This window comes from Onychostruthus taczanowskii, unplaced genomic scaffold (genome assembly GCF_017590055.1).
Source record: "Onychostruthus taczanowskii isolate IOZ18803 unplaced genomic scaffold, ASM1759005v1 scaffold116, whole genome shotgun sequence".
In the NCBI taxonomy this organism is placed as follows: Eukaryota; Metazoa; Chordata; class Aves; order Passeriformes; family Passeridae; genus Onychostruthus; species Onychostruthus taczanowskii.
The window spans coordinates 404,125-423,531 of NW_024498294.1; the positions used below are offsets into that span (position 1 = coordinate 404,125).

Consider the following 19,407-nt stretch of genomic DNA (forward strand, 5'->3'; position numbering starts at 1 on the left):
TTGAAAAAAAGGCAAAAGCAGGAGTTCTTACCTCAAAAATATAATCTTTTCCATCCTTCCCATGTACAGCTTTAACAGCACAGATGTCCAAGCCACCAAATATTTCAGAACAGGTGTCAACCCAAAGCTTGTACCTGTTTCACAAAAACAATTTGTTCTGTGAGTGTCTCATCAGGCTCTTGATTTTCTAGAGGCTTACCTAATAATGTATGTATTATTACATTTACCCTAAATTCAGAATTTTCACTACATTGGATGGGTCTGGTTCCTGTGTCAGGAAAATGAGAGGCTCCATCCCAGATCGTGGCCCAGCTGTTTCCTAAAGGAGCCAGGCTGGTTTTATTCTTACAGCACTGAGCAAAAGGAGAAAGAAACCCAGGCAGGAAAACCCTGCAGGTGATGCAGAAGGACCAAATATATGACATTATGTGGGTTGTGGACCATGCAGACAAGGGTTATGTTCTTCATGTAGGGTTACAGACAACTGCAGCACAACTCAAATGGAATTTCAATAATTCCAAGGAATTCTACAACTCCTAAAAAGGCAATTTCATACAGAGTTGAGCACAAAAATTATTCAGTTTATTTGTAATGTCATGGTGAGAGACTGAGGATGGACTCTTTACCCATCCTACAAGCAGCAATATGATTTATTTTCCTTTTTTCTCCATGAATAAAGAGATTATCTGACCAACAAGGGGGTGGGGAAGGATTTATTTAGAAGAAGAGTGAGGTAATTCCTGTGAATCCTGTAGCACAAGCTCTGAGAGCCCAAAGACAAGGGCTGAATCCCAGGACAGCAAAGGCACTGGGAATGTTCAGTGACTCCCAGCAGGGCTGGGCAGGGAGGAAATGATCCTGGAATGATGCAGGGTGATGTCACCAACTGAAGGGCATGATTTGCTAAAAAAACCCCATTTTTAAAGCATTCATTTATCATGAATTTTCCTCTTAGCTCACTCTTGAGTCAAAAGAAGAGCTACTTCCTCTTCCAGCCCCTCTCCTGCTCCAGCCCTGGAGCCCTGATGATGGATTTGCCATCTCATAGTATTTTCCACTGAAAAAAACCCTGCTGTAATAAACAAAGCATTTGATTTTGTTGTAGGATCAAAGGAAATTCCTTCCTGGGCTGAGAGTCTGATTCATGTATAAATATCTTCAGTAACAGCATCCTTTCCAAGTAAACTTATTAAGTCACATTCTTTATATTTTCTTATATCAAATCTGTTCCAATGGAAAAGCTTTTCTTTCAAGCAGAATACAAAGAAATTGATTTGAAAAGATCCTGATGGTAATATCTTAGCAATGAAAATAATTTTTTTTTCCTGTGAGAAACATGGTTTTTGTCCAATATAAGAGGGTTTTTTGGATGCCTGACAATTTCAACATCTGTAGATGCACTGGCTGACTGGACTTTTTGCATGCACTTGCTTATAAATAACTTTTTTTCTTTTGGCTGTAAAATATTGTGTATCTTAGAAAGTCACGAGGACAACAAAACTTGTCTTGAACAGTAAATATCTGGACTTGAAATGGAAACAAAACCGAGGACATTTTCTCTAAAACACTGCAACATCAATCAGATTTATGAAAGTGTATTTAATAGCCCATCTTCTGCCAACAAACACAGAGCTGGAAAAATCCATTTGGAAAGAGAGGTTTTGGAGGGAGCAGCCTGGAGTGTTTGAAACCCAAGGCTTGCACAGTAGGTTTGACAAAAGGTCACGGGGCCTCTTTTCCCAGAGCCAGTGGGAACAGCAGCAATAAAGGAGAAAGGATAAAGGATTGCTCCCAGGGGGAAATACCAGGTGTGCCAGGTGAGGTGGGCACAGCTGGCACAGATGTCTGGGCAGCAGGAGCTCTGGAACAGGGAGGGGTAAATGAAGAATTGTGATCCTGAAATGTGCTGCTCCTCTGCCTCTCCCTGTCCCTTCCTGCCACTCTCTTCTTTCTTCTCTGAATTTCTCCCTGAGATTTGTGTTCAGCCAACAATGCCCACCAGGCAGTGATTTCAAGGCACTTCCTCCCCATCCATGGGTGTATTAAACCCAAAATTCAGCAGATCTGATGGGTTTTGCTGTGCTGTGAACCTGCTGCAGCCCTTCAGAAAAGGCTCTTTTCCCCGTGTGCCCTGCTCTGCTGTAAGCACCCCCACAGGAGCAGGGCTGTACCCCCCTTTCTCTCAGGGAACACATCCACCTTTCCCGTGCTTTTGGCCCCACCAGCACGAAGGAAGTTTGGTTTTGTTGGCCGGTGTGTTCATGGGAAAATCCCCATTCTGTTCTATTGACTGCCACTGAAAAACAGGAGCAGGAGCAGAGCTCAGGGAGCATTTCCAGCATTTCCAGCAGGAGCAGGGCCGGGGGAGCATTTCCCATCCTCTGGCACTGCTTTCCTGGGGGCACAAGTGGAGTTTGTGTGCTGCACACAGCCCACGGGCTGTAATTACACAGCCCAGAGCTCACTCTGCCTCCCCGTCCCAGGGAAGACTTAACCTCACTTTCTAGAGGGAGGTGGGAGGGAATGAGAAAGAGAAAATAATGTGGCTGCAGTCCATGCCCAGAGGGGAGATCAGTGAGGACACAGTCTAGACAGGGGTTGGACAGCAGGGAGCTGGAATTCCTGTCTTTCTTTCTTGTTTTCACCTTTCCAGGGCAGGCAATGGTTCTGTTCCTGTGTCTCCCTCAGCTTGTAAGAGGCACCAAGTTGTAGGTTCCAAGATTTAAAAAAAAAAAAAAAAACACCAAAAAACCCAAACAAACAACCCCACAAGCCAGGACTACTGTTGAACTTTAAAACACCTTTTAAATTCCACTTTCACTGCACAGACTTTATTTCAGCTTCCACTAGTGGCAGCCTTTGGAGAAGCTGAACAGCAGAAAATTCATAGCCATCCAAAAGCCTCTGAGATTTTGTTTTGCAGGGAAAAGAGGTTTATGGATTGTGGAGCAAATGAGGGGGATTGAGAAAAAGAGTTCTGAGCTTCAAAGTGTTGCTGCATGAATGTTTTCAACTGGACTGGAGGAATTATCCAGGATAAGAATGGGAAAGAAAAGGAAAAACACTGTAAACCAAAGTACAGAGCTGGAATGATGGCACAGGGGAAATAAAGCTTCAGTGTATCCCAGCAACAGGGGAAAAAGGCTCACAGTGCACTTCAGTGGAAATTTATAAAATGAAAAGTAAGGAGTTTGGGATTGAAAGTAGAAAAGAGAAATGGGATTTAAATAGGCAAAGTGCAGACTGGATTGCTTGGTTATGTAGGAGGATGGTAGGATGTAGAAGGAGGAAAGTTTAAAAGAGGTGCGAGACTGGTGGGTAAGAAAGGGCAAATGAACCAGGAGAAATGACAGGCTGAATCTGTGAAAATTCAGTTTTCTGAAGGGAATTCCAGATATTTTCTAGGAGCAGAGGTGGATGTAGGAACCCAAGGGCTCATGTAACCCCCAAGGCTGTGAGTGTGGCCGGATAACTCTGAAGCCACATGGAGCTCCTGGCTCTGCTCTTTCCGCTGATGGAGAGATTCCTTTTCCCCCAAATGAACACAATGCATGCACTTTCTGTGACTTGTGTACCAACAATGGGATTCTTTAAAAATCCACTTCAAATCAAACTCTGTTAATTTTTAAATTACCTTTTACATGAGAATCCACTTACTTATCTGACATAGCAATTTGTTCCAGCATGGCAGAGCCCGTGTTTGTCTTCCAGTTCCCGGATATGGAAGTTCTCCTGAAAGGGGGAAAACATTACAAAGGCAGCCAGTGGTTTCACATTGCCATTATCAAATGTCTCTGTTTTTCCCATGAGTGCAGCAGCAGTATTGACACCTTTTCCCCAGCTGGCAGCTTGTAACACAACATCTGAACCGTGAGGGGTTGGAAGAGCTTTGTCAGGAATACACTTTCTATTGGAGGTACAAAGAATGGCTGGAAAATTTCTGTCCCCAATTTATTTATTTAAGGGTTTTTTTTTTTCTAAAAGCCCAGCCTGCTTTGATGAAGGGGCAGTGTTAGAAATGAGCTAGTGCCAGCTACAAAGGCACTGAATTTTCTGTAGCACAGTGGCGCTGCAAAGGTAAATGTCAAGAAGCTTCAGCTTCTCCTTTCAAACCCACCCCACTGTGTCCCAACACTCAAAAAGCAACACATTTATGTTTCTAACACCTCTGAAGTGATTTCAGGTGTGTTTTGGAGCTGGATTTTGGTTTCTCCTCCAGTGTTCACTCTTTGCTATTTACTGATATAACCTAAACACTCTGTGTCAGTTCACCTTCTTCAATTTAACCTCTAAAAAAGAAAAAAAAGCCCATGTAAAGTTTTTTTCCTCCTCAGAGCTTAGGACTGCTCCCAGGGCTGGGAAGATTACTGCTTTGTGAAAGCTAAATGCTGTACTGGGAACAGGCTATGGACACAAGTTATGAAGTGTTTCCAGTTAGTAAAATCAAGGCAACATCTGCAATGCATTAAAAGCATATCAGGCAGCAGCAAGAGCTTTCTCTCCTTTTTCCATTAAGTTAATTACGAGGGTCAGTGGCAATTGTGGGGGAATGTTGACTTTTCTCTGGGACCCTCATAAAATTTGCTGGACTTTAAAGCATAAAGTTCTTCTGTGTTGTGGGAGAAAAGAGAGATGGGAAGGGAAGAGGAAGAGAAGAGAAGAGAAGAGAAGAGAAGAGAAGAGAAGAGAAGAGAAGAGAAGAGAAGAGAAGAGAAGAGAAGAGAAGAGAAGAGAGAAGAGAAGGTGCTTGTTGAGTGCTGTGCGTAAGGAAACCTTCCCCAGCAGAGAGGCTGTGTTGTGATTTCTGCTCAGTTTTTAAGGTGGTGTTTATATAAATGTGCCTGCTTAAAAATGAATAATTTTAGGCTCATTACTACTCCATACAGACGTTTGGCATCAGAGAGAAAATCCCACAAATCACAGTTCAGTCCTCTTGCAGACTAGTTATGGGAATTCATCAGAATGCACTCTTTTAGGTGTCTTTTAGGAAGGAAGATGTGACCAAATATGGGGAAATAGTTATCCTGAAGGCTTTTAGCCAGTATTTAACTCCAGATGCTCAGCTGCAGTGATGGAATCCCAGCACCACTGACTAGAGAGGCAAAGATGGCCAGATTTAAGCCCTATTTTCCCTCCACACTGGGAAAAGCTTCTGCAGAGGTCTCCAAATGGATGCTTGGCTGGCTGTGAGGGTGCTGCAGGAGTCAGAGCAGGGCTGGGGAATGCTGTGGACATAGAATTCACTGGTGGGATTACAGGAGATTGTGTGTTTGACACAGATGAACTCCAGAATGAGAGATCATGGTGAACTGATCCAAAACTACCCACCCAGACACCCTAAGCCCTAGAGATGATTTCTGTAATTATATATACATGAAACATGTAGGTTTCCCACCCTTCTTCACTTCTGAATTGCCAGGAGCCTTTCACATCATTATTTCCTCCTCTTTAACCAAACACTGAACAATAAATAAAACAACTCCTACACCTTTAAGTGCTTTACACTTAGGCTTAACATGTTTGCACTCGATTTGGTCTTTGCAAGAAGGAAGAACTGTTTTAGAATTGCTGAACAATTCATAGTAACTTGAGCTTCCCCTTTTCCAACACCTTCCTGCTTTATTTAGTAGCATTTGCAGTATCCAATCCAAATTGCTGGGACAGGGACTTGTCATTAGAAAAATATGTAGAAATGTCTGCCTACTATTCTTGGGTAGGCAGCCTGCTCTGTGGTTTGGTCTTCCAGCACTATTCCTTTGCTTGATGTGCTTTACTTTTGGTCTATTGACCTTTTGATCAAAGAACTTTAAGCCTTGGACTTGCAGTCCTGCTTTTGGAGGGGAGATTTAGATACAGAGCTTTTGTACTTCTGTTTTTCTACATGGTGTGTGACCCTTTTAAACTGGATTTCCTTGAAGTCAGCTGAATGCTGCCCGGGTGCCCAGGGCAGTTAAGTGTGTGTCACACAGCCTCCAGAGGGGCTGTGGTATTTACAGGGATCCAATCCTACTTTTTTGGCCATAATCTCTACTGACAGACGATAAGCACCAGAGTTTGGTGACTCATGGATCCACTTAAACCACAATTTCCCACAGAATTATAAACCCGAGGCTCTTAATAACTCTCTTTAAACTACAAAAACAAATGTTCAGCTGGTATTTTTTGTGGTGGCTCTCTAAGCGCTCTGTTCCTGTGTCACAGAGCAAAATGAGAACCAGCTGTAGAACAATATTCTACTGACATCATGTATATGTATGTGCACATGAAGAATTCTTCAGACGTTTGGTAAATCTTCTCCTTTCCACGCTGCTTTGTAATAACGAGTCCGTATTTCATTGTGGTGTGTGATTTAAGTGGATGAAAGAATCCGGAGAAAAAAATGATCGCTAGGCTTTTAGCATTTGGATGAACCCAGAGTTTCTGAGTAGAAACTTAAAAATAAATAAAAAGGTAGGAGGAACAGGCTGTCATTTTAACTTATTTTTGCTGTCCCTTAGGCCAACTGCTTCTTCTGCAGAGAAGAAACATTTATGTTTCAGAATGATAAATTTACCATGGTTAACTCTTCCAAAATTATTCCTGACGCTGAACAGCATTAAAATTTCAAGTCAAAGGGGAAAAAAAAAGTGGGGCTCTCTTCTACAAAATGTTGTGGTCCAATTTCTATCACAGGGGATGAGCCCACTACTGCATCTGGTACCTGGCCACGTACTGGAGCCATCAAGTGCTGGGCCTTGTCCCTAAACTCTGCCCTTGAGAGTGTAAGAGTGGGAAAAAATCAGCTCTGTTTATTTGGGAAGGGGAAAGATGGGAAGCACGACTCAAGGAATCTGCCTGTCAAAGCAATGACAGGAGAGAAAAGAGAGGAAAAGAGAGAAAAGAGAGGAAAGCCCCATGCAGCCCTGCAGAGTGGCATGGGAAGGTCTGTGGGGAGAAGAGGGCTGGGACTGGGAGCAGGGCCAGAGCAAGGCTGGGGAATGACACTGAGGAGGATCCAAGGGCTGAGGGACATCCTGGCCACTGGGAACAGCTCTGGCATGAGGGACACGACAAAGGGACAGGAAGGCTGGAGCAGTCTGGGAAAACAGCAGGACTGGAGCACGGCCCGGCCCAGACAGGAGGAGAAAGGGGCACTGGTGGTGCTGTCAGAAAAGTAGGATGGGAGTCCTCAGAGAGGGGAAAGCCAGGGAAAGTCAGGTCTGGAGCAGCAGTGTGAGACAAACCAGCAGAATTGCAGTGAACCCTTCTGGGAAGGCTCGGGGATAAAAGCTGTAGCATCTGTTTAAGGTTCTCGAGCCTACAGGGAGAGGTGGGGAAGGCCCAACACACCTGAGTTCCACAGGGAGCTGAAATCACAGTCCTGTATCACCAAAACCACTGAATATTCCGGAAACCTCTGCATCCTCGTGAGATTTTTGGGTGTCCTGCCTTGCTCACTGTACAGCTCACATTTCCGACACACTGATTTTGCAATTTCCAGCAAATTCTGGGTTCAGAAGTACTGGGGGTCCACACTGAGGGTGGATCTGACCCGTGGGAACTGTGCTTCTACCAGATCTGTGCTTTCCTGAGCCCCTCACATGTGAGGGAGCAGGGATTTCTGAGCAGTTTTGGGAAGGCCAGACCTTGGATGTTCTTTCCCAAGTGGCCCTTCAGTGCCAGCTCAGGACAGAGCAGCAGATCCTGTGCCAGCAATGTCTGGGTGAGAACCCAAGAGTGTGTGGCCTTCCAATATCAACCCAAGGAGAGAAATTCTTCGCCTTCTCCCACCCTGGTTTCTATTTCCTCATGGCTGTTCTAAATTATTTGATTCTTAACATCAGCCCTGTCTTTTAAATTATAAAACATTTTATGGATTTGCTTTAACCCAGCTCCAGCTTCTCTCAGTATTTATGGTTTGCTTGCAATTTTTTACTGATAAAGAACTTGAATGTACCTTACAAATGATTTACAAGGATTCACTGATCCCTCCAATGTTCAGGAGTTCCTTGAGAAATATCCCTGTGTTGGGATGTGGGTACGGACATGTAACTGTGTATTTTTATCCATGTTATGTCCATTATTTTATCCATGTTCTGTTACATTTTCCCCGCCTCGGGATTGTAAGTGTGAGGGAACAAAGACATGAGATGACCTAACTTGTCACAAAAATGAGATATGAAACAAGTGTTTGTCAGATTACACTGCTTGGTAATTGAAAGAGTAAAAATCTGCATAAACACAGGTACCAGAGCTCAGCTGCTGCATCACAACTGGTTTGCTGCTCCAGCTGAATGTCATTGTGAAGCTGAAGCATCCCCTGAGCCTCTCCTTTAGCCATGGCCTTTAAACAAACACCTGGGCTCCAACACGAGAAGAGGTTTTCATGATCTCTGTGAAGGGCACTGCAAGATTGGATTGTTTCTTTGATGGGTTATGTCAAAAGGAGAGGACTTTGTTCCATTAAAGCGTGACAGTTGGTTTGTTTGTGTGAATGAATGCCATCCAACTTATCCTCAGAGGGGAGAAGAAAAATTTGAAGAAAATTTGTTTAAATTGATGAAAAGGTACGAAGAAATCTGAATTAACAAGCCCTCTGTGCAACCAAACCCTCTTCCAACTGCTCCTTTCTTTAAATGAAAATACTGAACACAAGTTGGCAGCAAAACCTCTCTGGCAGGCTCCCCTGGTGTCTCATCCTCCTCCTCCCAGCCACAATCAACTGATCAAAAGACTTTGGATAAATCCAGAAAGTCTAAAATACTCTTTCCAGAGAGTGTCACAAGGGAGGCACCATCTCAGAGACTCATCCAACACCCTTTAATCTCACTGGTGCTTATCAGTTTTGAAACAAAAGCAGGAAAGAACATAAGGATTTGGCTCACATGTATGCCTTGTAGTTACTGCCTATTTTTTGGATCCTGATGTCATATTTGGAGTCTATGAAGGGCTCAGTGGTGGCGTAGGTCTGAGTGAGTGCTACCACGCTGGCTATGTCCTGAAAATCGTAGTGGTTGTCTACCTTGATCTGGAGCCATCAAGCCACAAGAACACAGCACAGACAAAAGAAAAAAAGAGTAATTAGGAATAAAATGTAGAATTTGGTTGCAAACGGCATTCATGAGAAGCAAGGTTTTGACAAAATTAAAAAAACAATTATATTTAATTTGATTTCTAGGTTCTATAACATTTCTGCTTTAAAATATCTATTTTTCTAGGCAAAACATTACCTGCTCATTTGGAGAAAGCAATTTGCAGGCACTGAAATTTTATTTTGGTTTTTTAAAAATTTTGTTTGTTTATTTGTTTTTGGTGGTTTTTTGTTTGCTTTTGGGGTATTTTGTTTGTTTGTTTTTGGGGTTTTTTGTTTGTGCTTTTTTTGTTGGTGGTGTTTTTTTTTTGGGGTTTGGTTATTTTTTATTTTATTTTATGTTAGTCAATTATAGATCTGCAGGCCTCAAATTTTTGGTTTTTTAGGTGTGGCATGCAGTTCCAACAGATGTAGATTCTTATTGGTTCTGTAAATTGCTCAGGTAACTGAATATATGTGAAGCCCACCAGGAATTTTCACATCATGCCATCAGCTTTTCCCATGAGGGAGGAGCTGAAGGGTCCCGATATCCTGGGGAGGGCAGGAGAACAGGGAGCACAGAGCTGGCTCCAGGCAGCAGATTTTATTCTCATTTTTCCATTATTCTCATTTTCCCTCTGCTCTGAAGGAGCTGGGCTTTCCAGGGGTGGGATTTCCCAGGTGTGGAACTCTCTGCTGAGGTGGTGAGTGACACTAAAACATCAGCTTTTACACCTTGAAGGAACAGGGGCATGGACAAGTGGGGAATGCTGATCTAGGGGAGAGGAGAAGGAGATTTTGGAGGGCAGAGGGAGGACAGAGACATCACCTCTGGACAGGGAGGACAATCCCTGTGGGGACTCAGAGCTGGACAAGCAGGAGTGAAAGGGGCTGGGGAGAGAAGCCTTGGGCAGTGGAGAACAGGGAAGTGGGGCTCTGATCCAAAGGGCATTTCAGAGTGGTGAGGAGCAGGCAGGGTCAGGGTTTCCCATGGTGGCCAACATGAGGAGTTTGCAGCTCTTTGCAAGCCCAGCACCCTGGCTGCTTCTCCTCCTCCTGGGACTGGAAAACCTGAGGGCCATGGCTAGGAGATGGGACAATAAACGGAATTTGGTGGAGATAAAAGCCTGAAGTCTAAGTATTTGCCCCCAGCTCTCAGATGGAGAAAGACACAGAGTAATTTGCCATCTGAGAGCCACAAACCAGACACGAGGCCTGGTTTCAACTTGATTTTCTGAAGACTGACTGGCCTGTGTGGGCTTAAATGGGACCTCTGGAAATGCTGCTGCCAGCAGCGTCCTCAGGGAGGGCTGGGCTTCCAGGGGAACCTTCCTTTGCTCTCTGATTGAATTTAATCTTGGAGGGTTTTAAATATTGCACAGCTAAAAGGAAACATAATTTCTAGACATTTGATACGAGGAACATTTCTGTGCATTTTTTCCCCTTTTCTCTAAATGAGAGGCGAATATCCAAAGTACAGCATAAACATTCTAACACTTCACATATGCAATCCACAGAAAGTGCAGGTTAATTAGTGGTTCACTCTGCCCTCCATTAAATTGGCTGCTGGACTTCCAATTATTTACTAAATATGAAACAAAGCAAAACAGTCATAGGCAAAAAATAACATACAGTACAAATTGTAACCAAATCAGTTTTCTATCTGAAAATAGCGGCAAATATTATGTTCATGGAGCTTTGGAGATTCAGGATGATAAATGTAACTATTCTCTGATTAATTGTTTTAAAATCTCACCACTTCTAGCACTGAAATGTTTTCAGTGATCCCTGCAAGGATTAGGAGTTGGCACTGATAGCAGTGAAAATGGGATTTAAATGCTCTCCCACTGGCCCTGCACTGTGAGATAAGTGACACCAAAACATCTGTACTCACCACTGAAATGCAATTACTTTGGAGAAAGAAAGCAGCAGTTATACACAGGTATGAAACAACCACAGACAACACATCAAGACAGGAAATCAATGTTCAGTACCAAGCTGAAACCAACCAAGAACCAAGGCAAAACCTTCCCACACTCCCAGCTCCAAAATTTGGATTGTGCAACAGACCTTGACTCTTGAAGAGTTTCAGTGCAGACAATACATTAATAAACAAGGTTTTGCTTGCAGAAAGCATCTCAGCACAGTTCAAAGCACATCCCACACAGGGCAACTCTCAAACTGCAAAGGCCAAGTTGTAAAAATACTTTGGGCATGTTTTATTTTCCTAAAGAGAGATGCTTTCTGAGCAGGGACGGGCAGAGATTTGCAAGGGGGCATCCAAGACAGGGTCTGGGCACATCAAAGGTAAAACCTCAGGGTAGGAAGGAGCATGCACAGGTAAGGGACAAACCCCAGGCTCCCAACATGCAACAAGTAGCATCTGCACCTTTCCCATGCCTGAGTGAGCATGTCCAATCTTCACAACAACAGGAAAGGTTGGCATTGTGAGCTGGGGGAAACAAAACAGGAACATTAGAGAAGAGAGCGACCACGAGCTCCGAGATTAAACAGGACAGTCTAGGGAAATTATTGAAGCATGATTGTAATGGGGCCAAAGCTCTTCTGGCCATGTGGAGCCTCCAGCTGTCCATCCTCTGTGTTCTGGTGACTTGCTGGGTATATTTTCTGAACACAGTGTTATTCCCAATACAGACAATAGGTGTTCTGAACTTTTCTTAATATTAACATTTTTGTATGTCTTTTTACTTCACTTTTTAGACTGAATTTCTGCTGTTTCCTATTTCAAGCTTAGCTTCTGTGTTTTCTGACTCACAAACTCACACTCTTCAAGGCTATAATCAGCAATGATGCCAAATTAACCACCTTTTCCCCTTCATTTCCACTATTTATAAATGTAAATCCATTTTCTGGCCACTTAGAAAAGCAGTGATGTCTAATTCACAAAAACTTGCTTTAAAGGCAGATCCTAGTTTGTGCTACAGAGCACCCAAGTTTTCTAGAGAAGGCTCCAGCTTCTGCCCAGAATGCAGGGAATAATTTCGAATAATCCAACCACTGAGTAGGAAATCAAATATACAGAAGCATATGAAAACGCTTTATCCACTGATATGGGTATGCTTCTGAGCCTCAAAAAGTGCTGTGAATGACCACTTTTACTTCCATCATTCATTTGAAAAAGTTTGAGATCTCCCAGTCATGGCTATGGTTGGCACTGCTTTTTATTTTTCACTTAAAATTTGCATCTATTGAACCTCTATGACTCAAGCACAAACCTCATTTCACAGAAGAGGTTTATAACTACAAATAAAAAGCTGAACACCTTCAACAAGTAATTAAGCTGGACAGCAGCAGGACAGTGTTACAGGCTCCAAACCCTGCCTTTAGTGCCACATTCCAGCACAGTAAATACAGTCAGAGGAAAAGCTGATGCTCTGGAACATAAACTAAGGATTGTAGAGGTTTTGTGAGACACTGACTGGTTTCAGAATGACCAGAAGCACTTGCATTACACAGTAGAGGTCACTCCTACAGGAATTTAGGAATGAAGTTCTTGCTAAACTGCAGCAACCAAAGTTCCTGCTTAGTCAACATCCAGTCACTGCTGTATCACTTTCAGATTTTAAACCAGGCTCTTTTTTTCAGTTCTTGAGGGTAGGAGGGGAACAAATCATTGCCAGACTGGAGATTCATCAGGGCAGCAGCACATTTCAGTGTCTGAGCTGCAAACCACTGCAGTGGGGTTTGTCATGGAAATGCTGCAGACCTCTGAGCACAGCAGTGCAGATGGCACTCCTGTAATTAGCAGGACCACGGATCTTCCTGTGATCCCTAAGCTGTGGAATCCTCCGTGGCCCACAGCAACCAACACAACTCACATTAAAAGAAAAAAATAAAAAAGAAAAATAAAGGAAAAAAAAAAAGAAAGAAAAAGGAAAAGGAAAGGGAAAAAAAAGTGCTTTCTCCCTCAGAAAAGTGCAGTAACATCATTTTCTCTGGACCCTGTTCCTGAGATTCCACATGCTCCACCACATCCCAGCACAGACTGAGGGAACAGGCTCTGGATGCTGCAGCTCAAACTTCAGAGAGGAAAAAAACCAGGCAGGCAAAACTCAGTAATCCCAGCACTTCTCTTGTTTGTAGCTGTCCCTGGGACAGGTCCACGAGGTTCAGCAGTTGTTATTTTGGGGTTTGAGCAGCTTTTCCTTTACTCCTGCTCTGATTTTATCTATCCCAGTTCTCCCTCTGCCATGGTGCAGCACATCTCTGCCACCAACCCATGGCCAGGGCGTTGTTCTGCCAACAAAACCTGAAATGGCCCATGGAAATGAAAGAAAACCTGACCGGAATCCTCCCATCCCATTCCCAATCTGCTCTTTTCCAGGCACTCCCCAGACTATTCCTGCATTTGGTGAACATTATATATGATACAAGTGTGATAGTGACAGTGAAAATTTACCAGCATCATGGATTTCCCTTTAATTTGCATTATAATTACTGCTAATTATAATTTATATTAGAATTACTGCCATAAAAGCTTTGAAAAGTATCACTGAGGGGAAAAGGTAATTTTGCAAAATATTGTGGATTTTTGGAAAGCTGTCTTAAAATCAGGAAAGTAAAAATTCTACAAATTCTAAACATCCTAAAAATTCTGCATCCTAAAAATTCAGAAATTTAATTCTGGCAATTACAAACTGAAGGGAAAACCCCAAAGAGCGACCAGAGACATTGAGAAATCTGCCAAGTTCATAAATGTGAGAGATGGAAGAGTCTGCACTGCATGAGCCGTCCCACACACATACAATATACACAAAATACAGCAGAATAAAAAATGGGATTACCAGGAGTTCTAACTTAAATAGCAAGGCAATAAACTGCCATTATTAATTAGACAGAAACCAGAATATTTGGCAAAGATGGAATAAAATTTTCAAAATGTATAGTCATGTATGGATATGATTGGACTGGTAATAAATATTGGTAGCAACTGGAAAAACTCCTGGCTCCTTGTGGGAGCACATATGCAAACAGCTGAGGAGCACACTGACATTGGCCAATCCAATGCCATTAATCAAAATAACAGCAGTGAATATTCAAATTTTAGCCAGGGAGGATAAATGTCACTTCTAGATGAGCGTGAAAATCTAAAAAGCCAGTTCATTTCATTATTCCCTTACTGATGTCACAACAGCAAGGATAATTATTATTAATTATGCTTTCTTAGCGTTTCACCTGCATCAACTTTTAAATTTTAAGAATTTTTTGTACTAAGAGCTTAAAAGGCAAATACTTTATTGTATCAATCTTCAGGATCTGGCCACTTAAAGATTTTGTAATGGTGCTTAGCTTGTTTTTACTGTAAAAAGGAATGTTCTAGTTTGATAAAATTCCACAGTACCTCCAATATCACCCTGGCTAATTTGTGGTACAGGCAATTCAGTGACCCAGTAGGTGGCTACAGAATTAACCAGCACAGTCCCCATCTGGATTGTTGTTTGCATTTTTCCACATGGAATGGAAATCCCTACCCTTCCATGCTGCAGAAATTTTCTGGAGTTTCTAAGTCTGGTTAATGGAGTGTCATCCTACAATTATAAGTCTATTCATTAAAAATAAAACCTTCAAATTTAAGCTGCATACATTATTATAAGTTCTACTGCAATTTAAATATTTTTGAACAATTTCAATAAAAGCTGGGGTTTTTTTCCCAAAAGATATAATTTGAATTTTTCTAAATTTACTTTGCATTCTTTTAACTGAGACATAGTGTGAAATATAATCAAAGACTTCTATAAAAATAGAACCAGGCAAAGATTATCTGAAAAAAAAAAAAGTAAAAACCCCTCTGCTGGCAACAATACAGACAACAGAGTTTTCTGAAGGTGGTATTCACCCTGCTTTCATGTCCTCGGGTTGAGCTGACTAGAAAAGCCACAACAGGAAAAAAAAAAAAAAAAAGAGGGGGCGGAGAAGCAGTGACAAAAAAACCCCCAGATGTTGCATAAACATGACTTACCTCAAGTTCAGTGTTTAAATATTTATCTTTCCAATAATCCCCAAGCAAAGTTCATTTAACCACTCTAGTTCCATGTAATTTATTTGTGGAATATGCATCAGCCTAAATCTAATTTTGCTCTGCTTACTTTGGAGAAAGGAAATTAAAAGTGAAATAATGAAGGTGGCCTTTTATTCATTTTCTTTTTTTTTTCTTTCCCAGAAACAGGCAGGAAGAGCCCTAAATCAATAAACAAGCAGCAGATGTACTTTCTCTGGTCTGTTTGGTTTGCAGAAAACACAATTTCCAGATCAAGTGGGGGCTCAGCCAGGCAGGAGCTCCGTCACCAGCAGGGCCAGCCCAGCCCTGGCCTCTCAGCAGAAAACCCCACACCCCACCAGCTGCTGGCCTCAACAAACACAGGCACAATTTTGGGGATGTGGAAGCACATTTTCCTCTCGGCAGCTAAAAGTAGGTGTAAAACTCTCTGCAAGGAATAGGATTTAATCCCCCAAGCCAAGGGGGAGGCTGAGGTGATTTGTGTTATCTTTTTAGCTAGGGCAGTGAAGAAACGGAAAGTTCAAGGGGACAAAAAAGAGTAGAGCTTAAATTTATCAGTGGGAGAGGAAAATGTGCCTGATCTGTGAGTCCTGGACCCAAAACTGAAGGTTGAAGTGGTTTGAGAGCTAAGTGCAACACAGGTCCCAGGGCCACCTGAGTTCCCAGGGCCACCAGTGAGCTCCCTTTGAGACTGCCACCACCACCTGCAGAGTCTGGAGCTGCACAAAGCAGCTCCACATGCCCCCTGAAATCAGCCAAAGCTGGAGAGGATCCTGGATTATGGAGTAACTCCACCAGACCACCAGGAGATCCCCCTAAAACACCTTTGTCCCCACAACTGGTGTGTCTGTTAAAAAATCCCAGTGATCTAAATGAACTCAGAGTGATCTGATGGCAGAAAGTCTGCTGTTTTCAAACCTGCACAGCATGAAAACAGAAATTGTTGTTAGGAAGGAAAACACAAAGTGTAATTGCAGTGAATCAATGAGAGCAGCTCCCACAGATCCCTGGAAGAAACTCTGAAGACAAAAACTCTGCATAAACAAATTCTATTTTGATTGTGGCGTGTCAGTGTTTAATTCATCCTTCCACCAGCTGTTTGGAAAACTGCTGCCTCAAAAGCCAAGTAACACTTTGCCACCTTATAAAACAATTACCCAAATTGCTGTGTCTATAAACGGTAAGGATTTTTTGCTGTAGTATTTCAGAGGTGACAGCTCTAAATACCCTCCTGTTTGAAGCAGGCTGTAGCTCATACAGAGGCACTGGAATTTAAAATCCATAAAATCTCACCTATTTCATGAAATGCTATTCTGAATTTTCAACATGATTGTACAGGTGAGGTACAGGATGTGTAATGTGACTTCATCAGGTAAAACGAAAGTAGATTTTAGAGGTAATTGCAACGCCAAAGGAGAACCAGGGAGGGAAGAACAGAGTCAAAGCACTAAGTAGGCAACAGATGAATTCTGGGTTGCTGGAATCTGAAATGCAAAGAACCCTCAGAACTTTGGGCCTGTAAGCCAAAGCTTAGAATAAACACAGGATTTGATCTGAGACCTTGGAAAAGGCTCCCAAACTTAAGTGCTAGAGGCAAGAATGTGGATTTATAGTTTAAAGCAGAGACACGTTAAGCTAAGTAAAAGAAAGTTTAGAGTTTTAGAGTTTAAAGTATAGAAAAATAAGAGTAGTTACAGAAGTAAACAAGGAGTTTAGAATGCAGTAGTGTAGGCTTGTGTGTCATAACATGATTGGCTAAGAAAGCTTACACTGTAGCCTGAGTCTATAAAATGAAATATTTGAAGATTAGGTCAAAACCATAAATATCCTGGTTAGCAGTATTTTATTAGTCAAGAACTCCTTAAAAATTCTTGTACTAAGGGTCTTTTGACCTTCTGAACTGTGCTGCAATGATGTGAGCCAAGCTCACCCTTCCTACCTGTGTAGAAGAAAAGAAAAAATAAACTGCATCACCAAAAACAATTCAAAGGGCCCATCTCAAATTCCTTCCAAAATTCCCCACAAGTGAATTATCACAATGGGTCTGGAAAATCCTGCCTGCTACCATTCTCAAATAAGATTAATTTTCCCCAGTAAAGAGAAAATCAGATTGATATGGACAAAGAATTGTACTCTGTGCACTGGCAGAAGCTAAAGCACGGCGCAGGCAGACCAAGCAGAAGACCCTGAGTAGACTCAAACTGCCTGACAGCTGGAAGGGACAAGGAGGTGGCTGTGGCATGTCCCATCACAATGAAAAACCCTTCAAAGAGCTGTCTGGACAATCCCTGTGCAGCAGAGTTCAGTGCTCCCTGACCCAGCTCCCAGGCTGAGCGTGAACTCCCAGCCACCAGAGCAGTGCTGGTGAGCAGCACCAGGGACGGACAGACTGACTGCCTGTGCTGCCTCCCTGGAAACATGGCAAGGGCAGGAGCAAATCCAGCACAGCCAGGCACAGGGGATCCTGCAGCCCTGGGTTATCCCAGAATCCTGGGTTTTCCTGAAATCCTGGTTTATCCCCAGCCCTAGGTTATCCTGCAGCCCTGGGTTACCCCAGAATCCTGGGTTATACTAGAATCCTGGGTTTTCCTGAAATCCTGGGTTTTCCTCAGCCCTGGGTTATCCTGAAATCCTGAGTTTTTCTCAGTACTGGTTTATCCCCAGCCCCGGGTGTGCCCCAGCCCTGGGTTATCCCAAAATCCTCAGTTCTGATGTATTCCCAGCCCTGGTTTCTCCCCAGCCCTGGGTGTTCCTGCAGCAAGAGGCTGAGAGAGGAGGGGATGGGCAGGTGGGAAGGGCAGGAATCCCCGGGGCAGAGCTGCCCTGGCACAGCTGCCCTCCCCACCGAGCTCTCAGCTGATGGCCCTCATTCATTCCCCCATCACCTGTCACCTCCAGAGGACAAAATATCCCAAACTCTGGGGTCCAGGGGAATCACCCTGGAGCAGGACCCCAGTGGATTTAGTGCAGGACTCTGGGGGCTGTCGGAAGACAATCAATGATGGCAATTCCAATTATCAGTGCCCACACTGCTGTTAGTGGGCACTGATAATTGGAAAAAAATAACAAAAATAATGTGCATTCTACACGTTCAGTTGAAAGTATTTAATTCTCTTCTATATCTAGAAGATAGTGGACAACTAATTTGTAACTTGTCATAAAATAATTTTAAAATTTTGTTCTGAGCATAATATTCTGCTATTGATTATGTAATTAATTGGATTGTACTAGGTAGAAAAGTCTTTAGGACACCCAGAACATGGCTGGACGTGTTGTTCTGGAGAATCCTGGATGAAACGTGCCTTAGGGACCAGAGACACCAGAGAAGAGTGTTTGCCCAACATATTTCTTTATTATTTGAATTTTGTGAATTCAATTTGATATGGAATTTTATCAACTTTGTCTGTTTAAATCATCTGTAACAGCAGCCCTGTGATAGAAACCAGTCAATGACTCAATGAATTCCTTCATCACTTCCCAGTCCGAGGTTTGGGATTTGGCAGTCCCAGGGGGCTGAGCTCAGGCCCTGGCACCCCTGCCCGGGGCTTTTCCTGCCTCCCTGCAGCTGAAACTCCCCATGCACACTTCCAGTCCTTCTCATCCCTCACCTCACAGGAAAGAAGTCCGTTTCTTCTAGGTAAGAACAGAGATGTTAACAGGTCTAAATTATTTTCAGGTGTTAGTCCTGGGCTGGGATCCAACCTTATGATTTGAAGCCAAAACTTTAGAGTGGAAAAGTAAAAAATCCAAGTGTGGCTGCGTGAAATCAGGACATTTTGTACAGGATTCCTGTCTCAGTGTTTGGTGTAGATCTAAAGGCTAAAAACTAAACCCAGTTCCAATAATTCTGAATGTTTGTGGGTTTTTTCCCTAACAGACAGAGTGTGTCTTGAGGGGGATGGGAATTAAAAAGAAAAATAATCAGAGCACTAATATTTGTATAACTGTGGAGAAATGAAATAAATCTGCTGTTATAAAGCATGTACACTTCTCTCTAAAGGTAACAAGCTGCTTTGGGCACACCTAAACCTCAGCCTCAACAAAATACATTTTCATGAGCCTGGATTGGAATGATTCAGGTCATGTTAATGAATTTTCAATTCCTAGGCTTGATTTGGGTTGTGACAAAACACAGAATTGTTTAAGCAGCCCTGTCCTGCATGCCAATCCAGAGATGTTCTTTATTACTCTCTAATCAAACCTCGGGTTGCTTCCTCATGGAACATTTTTCTTTATAAAAAGAGGGTGCCCACAGGTTACACACATCCAGATTGCCACAGCAACCAAAGCTCTGAAGGTGGAAAGGATTTCTGAATTCTGCATTTATTCCACTGAATTC

The 19,407-nt window shown here is 42.8% G+C and overlaps 1 protein-coding gene across 1 annotated transcript in view; it reads right to left on the minus strand.

Annotated features, from left to right (window-relative positions):
- Window positions 1-19,407, minus strand: part of SYN2 (synapsin II) — a 163,335-nt gene that overhangs the window by 28,692 nt on the left and 115,236 nt on the right. The window contains exons 6-9 of the mRNA XM_041427545.1: window positions 11,439-11,501; window positions 8,865-9,007; window positions 3,658-3,732; window positions 32-134 (exon numbers count right to left, since the gene is read on the minus strand). Of these exons, the coding sequence (XP_041283479.1) occupies window positions 32-134; window positions 3,658-3,732; window positions 8,865-9,007; window positions 11,439-11,501 (384 nt within the window). The remainder of the gene's footprint in view (window positions 1-31; window positions 135-3,657; window positions 3,733-8,864; window positions 9,008-11,438; window positions 11,502-19,407) is intronic.